This window comes from Puntigrus tetrazona, chromosome 20, assembly GCF_018831695.1.
Source record: "Puntigrus tetrazona isolate hp1 chromosome 20, ASM1883169v1, whole genome shotgun sequence".
Classification (NCBI taxonomy): domain Eukaryota; kingdom Metazoa; phylum Chordata; class Actinopteri; order Cypriniformes; family Cyprinidae; genus Puntigrus; species Puntigrus tetrazona.
In genome coordinates this window covers 24,261,483-24,266,585 of record NC_056718.1, presented here as the reverse complement: position 1 = coordinate 24,266,585, position 5,103 = coordinate 24,261,483, and the positions used below count along the sequence as shown (strand labels likewise).

Below are 5,103 nucleotides of genomic sequence, written 5' to 3'. Positions count from 1 at the left end.
TAATAATAATAATAATAATAAAAAATGGCTCTATTTTCAAAATGTTAACGGGTCAAACTTGACAGCCCAAAAAAATAAAAATAAAATAAAATAAAACAAACCCACTACATGAGAAGCGGTCATCGTGAAAGCAATCATGGTTTCGATTAAGTCTATTAAAGCGCGCAGGTCGACGCGGATGCATTCGTACCAGTGATGTAGTAGATGGACTTCTGGTTTTCCTTCATGCGGCTGACGTATTCTGTGAGGGAGGTCATCTCGTCTCCGGACTGCGAGCTCTGATAACGCAGCAGTTCTGACAGCTTCTTGCGGTTCTGAGAGTCCTCGTGGATGCCCAGCTGGAATTCACAACAGATTGGTTAACGCCACATTTTCGTCCCAAGTAACGGAATCAAAGAAAAGGTGCGGGACTCACTTTCAGATTCTTGGAGAAGGCGTCGTAGAACTTCTTGTAGTTCTCCTTGTCCTCGGCCAGCTCGGCGAACAGCTCCAGGCACTTCTTGACGATGTTCTTGCGGATGACCTTGAGGATCTTGCTCTGCTGCAGCATCTCTCTGGAGATGTTGAGGGGCAGATCTTCAGAGTCCACCACGCCACGGATGAAGTCTGGAGGGACAGCGAGACCATTTCAAAACTTCCGATCAAGACCAGAGAGGTTTAGCAGCACCTTCATTCGTACTCGTGCAGAAAGTACGAAACTGGAAATAGTCAACGACTTTAAAATGCGTCAGGATCTCAACCTAGAAAAAGGCAACTAGAGAACTTCAGACTTAAGCAAATTTAAACATCCTCATGTCTTTGAAGCCAAAGATAAACCATAAACCTCAAAACTGTGTCTAAATCGGTTCCTTTTTTATAAGCCTTGGCTACCTGGGTGTTTTTTCGGCCTGAACCATTTAAAATACAAAAGCTACTTACTCAGGTACTCTGGGATGAGCTCCTCACAGCTGTCCATGATGAAGACCCTTCTGACGTACAGCTTGATGTTGTTCTTCTTTTTCTTGTTCTCGAAGAGGTCGAAGGGGGCTCGGCGAGGGATGAAGAGGAGAGCGCGGAACTCCAGCTGACCCTCCACAGAGAAGTGCTGCAGGACCACACGCGAGAGTGAGCGTTTCGCCAGCTTTCAAACACTTAATGCGCGAGCCCTGCTCGGCGGAAACCCCGTGAAACGTTACCTTGACAGCCAGGTGATCTTCCCAGTCGTTGGTCAGGCTCTTGTAGAACTCGCCGTACTCTTCGTTGGAGATGTCGTCAGGGTTGCGGGTCCAGATGGGTTTGGTTTTGTTCAGCTCCTCCTGGTCGATGTACTTCTCCTTGATCTTCTTCTTTTTCTTCTTGTCCTTGTCTTTGGAGTCCTCTTCGTCATCCGAGCCCACGTCCTCGATCTTGGGTTTGTCTTCGCCTTCCTCCTTCTCCTCTTTCTCAGGCTTCTCCTCCTCCGCCTCGTCGTCGCTGATCTCCTTGTCGCGTTCCTTCTCCACCTGTGCGGAAATCGGCATTTTGCAGTTTTAAATCAGAACAATTCAAGGCCACGTTGAACCGAATATCCCACTTACGAAGAGAGTGATTGGGTATCCGATGAACTGGGAGTGCTTCTTGACCACTTCCTTCACTCTCTTCTCCTCGATGTACTCGGTCTGATCTTCTTTCAGGTGAAGAATGACTTTGGTTCCACGGCCGATGGGCTCGCCTGGAGATCGACATCACAGTCACCCTTAATACTGCGCTCACGTCAAAGTAGGGCGTGCAATATTGGCAAAAATAAGATCCACCGTCTCGGATTTTGCCAATAATTGTGATTAGATGATTTTTGCAGATTGCATTACCGTGCTGGTATATTAAGACCCCTAAAGTTTCAGATATTCTTCATAATTTGCATTTTTACCCTTAGAAAACCATTTTAAGTGCGCCCATTATCTTTTGAGTCAAATTCTTACATTTAATCAGCGATTAATGGGCCGTTACCAAGCAACTAAAGCGGCATTTAGATGCATTTTCACACTTAATGCAAGGCACTGAACCCACAATTATAAGTGCATAAATTGTGTTTTGATAACACCGATTTGAAATGCAAATTAAATGTGAAATTAAAACCGCCAGTAGGTGGCAGCAAGTCACCTTTAATAAGCCAGTTATTGCAATTAAACGTCGTTTCGTTCGGAAACTGAACGCCGTGTTGCTCAGAAACGCAAAATTGGGCTGCGGATGCGTTTGGAATCGTTTTAGTCGTCGAAATAGCACAAATACAGAGTTTAAAATGCGAGTCTCGTTTATGAAGCCGTTCATTTAAAGCAGTCCAATCCATTTTATTAGACAGAATGCGCTCTAAATGTGCACTAGTCTAGACTTAACATTATGCATGCGCTCTATAGGGGCGTTTTGAATGGTGCCTTGCAAAACACGACATTAAAAAAAGTTTTCAATTCATACGGTTCATAACTTACCATGGTCCACCTTGACTGTGAAAGAGCCACCAGCGGATGATTCCCAGGCGTACTGTTCGTCATCGTTGTTTTTGGTGATGACCGTGACCTTTTCAGCCACCAGGTAGGCGGAGTAGAAGCCCACGCCAAACTGCCCGATCATTGAGATATCTGCACCAGCCTGGAAAGACGGTAAAAAAAACCCCATTAGAGACTAAACTCAATGGAGAAATCCTGAAAAACCCATGCCGAAACATCACCTGCAGAGCCTCCATGAAGGCCTTTGTGCCGGACTTGGCGATGGTACCCAAGTTGTTGATGAGATCGGCTTTGGTCATTCCAATACCGGTGTCGATGATGGTGAGAGTGCGTTCGTGAACGTTGGGGATAATGTCGATCTTCAGGTCCTTGCCGCTGTCCAGCTTGGTGGGTTCAGTCAAGCTTTCGTAGCGGATTTTGTCAAGAGCCTGTCGAAAAGGAGAATAACCGGTTGATCGCAGGAGCTATATAGCTGTATTGCTAGCCATATATAGACGGTATATTTTTTGGCCTTACATCAGAGGCGTTGGAGATGAGCTCCCTGAGAAAGATCTCTTTGTTGGAGTAGAAGGTGTTGATAATGAGAGACATCAGCTGGGCGATCTCTGCCTGGAAGGCAAAGGTCTCGGCCTCCTCCTCTTGGCGCATTTCTTCAGGCATCTGCAAAATACGTGGAGACCATTATTACCACCTTGTCTACAAACCATACACTCCAACACAAGTGTGCATTATTGATTTCCGTTTTTATTAAAAATGTCTTAATTGAGCGAACAAAGGGTTAAATCAAAGCGAAAGCATTTAGCACTTCTAAGGTTACACAAGAGAAACCGGTGCACGAAAGACCCGGATGCGGAAGAACATGGCGCAGAAGGACAATGAGCTCAACACGTGTTTTACTGCTGCAATCCTTGAAATTAAATTTAAATTTAGAGGTGCATCGCTTTTGTTAATTCAACGGAACGAACGCCATTTTCGTGACGCTTATTTGGTAACTTTAAAAGCGAACACGAGAACTTTATTTAAACAGACACCCCGACTTTTAATACACCAAATCACCCATTCCGGTCACCTCCGACTCTTACACACGCGCGTGCGCGCGCGCATTACATATATGTGAATTATAGCAAAAAAAATAAAAAATAAATTAGAAGCGGCCTAGTAACCAGTAACTACACAAACAGTTACACGGCGTTGTAAACCACTGCACCTGCTCACCAGCTCATTAAGCGGCCATAAAAACAAACACCATTACATCCCACATTAACGCACGATGGCGTATTAATTAAAAGAAAGACGTTTTACGAACAATGGCCGCGTGTGTAGATACAAGCGAGTCTTAACCGGCATCCGCATCATTACAGTAACGTTACCAGCCAAAGAGCGAATGAAATAAATAATGAATTACGATATTAAACGGCGCTCTTCTGGTCTAGATTTATTCCTAAGGCGATACAGAAGCGCTTCGGACGAAGATCGACGGTTTACCTTGGTTAGTTTCGTTGGTTTTTGATGATTTAATCGCCACGGAACAGCTGATCTCCCCTACACTGATACTCAGGGAAGCAGAGAGGAGAGAACCCCGCGTGCGCGGCTCTTTTCTTTATACTCCGCCTTTGAATGTGCGGATGTATCCCTCCGCGCTGACTCACTCCGAGGCGCTTACATATCGCCAAAAAAGACAAACTATACTGTTTTATTTGTGCATATCGCATTTATTCCCAGCTGCGAATGCAGTTTTTGATCAGCTGTGTCAGATGTAGGCAACGTCTGCACGACCCAAATAATACAGCGATGTAATTCTTAACAATAGCTTAGTAAAATACAAAAAAGCAATAAAAACTAATTTTAGTACTTGAAATACGTCTGGAGTCTGTTATTTGAGATTCGCGTTATTTCTTCCTGCGAGAGAGGATGAGAAATGCGTTTTTTTTATTTAAAACGATTCCATTTCGTGGCAACCCTACGATTTGCTTGCACGTTATTGTAAATATACCATAATCGTACGTATTTGAAGCTTGGTAAGCATAATGATACCTGTGATATTTAATAAATGTTTGTTTGCCGGACATAGAGCGCATAGCGGTTATAAAAACAGGTAACGTTTGGAAAGATGCGCGCAAAACGTGCGCTTCGCCGAGGGGCGACCCTTTACACGGTTNTGTTATTGTAAATATACCATAATCGTACGTATTTGAAGCTTGGTAAGCATAATGATACCTGTGATATTTAATAAATGTTTGTTTGCCGGACATAGAGCGCATAGCGGTTATAAAAACAAGTAACGTTTGGAAAGATGCGCGCAAAACGTGCGCTTCGCCGAGGGGCGACCCTTTACACGGTTTTCAGCTTGTCAAAATATTTTATGTCATTAAAACATGAAATAGTCAAATGGTCGGCGAACGAGGAGAAAGAAATGCACATAACGAAGCATAATCGACCGCACTATGTTTTGCATCGGAAAGACACCAGGCGTTGGAACCAGCGGTGCTTCGTCTCTTTCCAGCACTTTCCATGAAAATCCCGCCTTCGCTGACGTCACCTGTCACTCAAACGCAGTTTGCGGCCTACAAGGGCGAAGCTAAAGAAACGTCTGGTTAAATATTACACCACGATCAAAAGGAAAAACAACAAGAAATTGAAA

At 44.3% G+C, this 5,103-nt stretch overlaps 2 protein-coding genes across 3 annotated transcripts in view; both read right to left on the bottom strand.

Moving 5' to 3' along the window:
* The window catches only part of LOC122324313 (heat shock protein HSP 90-beta), a 5,847-nt gene extending 1,750 nt beyond the window's left edge, over positions 1–4,097 (bottom strand). The window contains exons 1-9 of one of the 2 annotated variants that reach the window (XM_043218629.1): positions 3,948–4,097; positions 2,979–3,122; positions 2,684–2,890; positions 2,445–2,604; positions 1,557–1,690; positions 1,176–1,481; positions 919–1,084; positions 416–606; positions 191–338 (exon numbers count right to left, since the gene is read on the bottom strand). In XM_043218629.1, the coding sequence (XP_043074564.1) occupies positions 191–338; positions 416–606; positions 919–1,084; positions 1,176–1,481; positions 1,557–1,690; positions 2,445–2,604; positions 2,684–2,890; positions 2,979–3,122 (1,456 nt within the window). In that variant the 5' untranslated portion in view covers positions 3,948–4,097. The remainder of the gene's footprint in view (positions 1–190; positions 339–415; positions 607–918; positions 1,085–1,175; positions 1,482–1,556; positions 1,691–2,444; positions 2,605–2,683; positions 2,891–2,978; positions 3,123–3,947) is intronic. The other variant, XM_043218628.1, reaches the window with a different exon arrangement.
* fut8b (fucosyltransferase 8b (alpha (1,6) fucosyltransferase)) overlaps positions 1–5,103 on the bottom strand; it is a 227,019-nt gene that overhangs the window by 82,290 nt on the left and 139,626 nt on the right.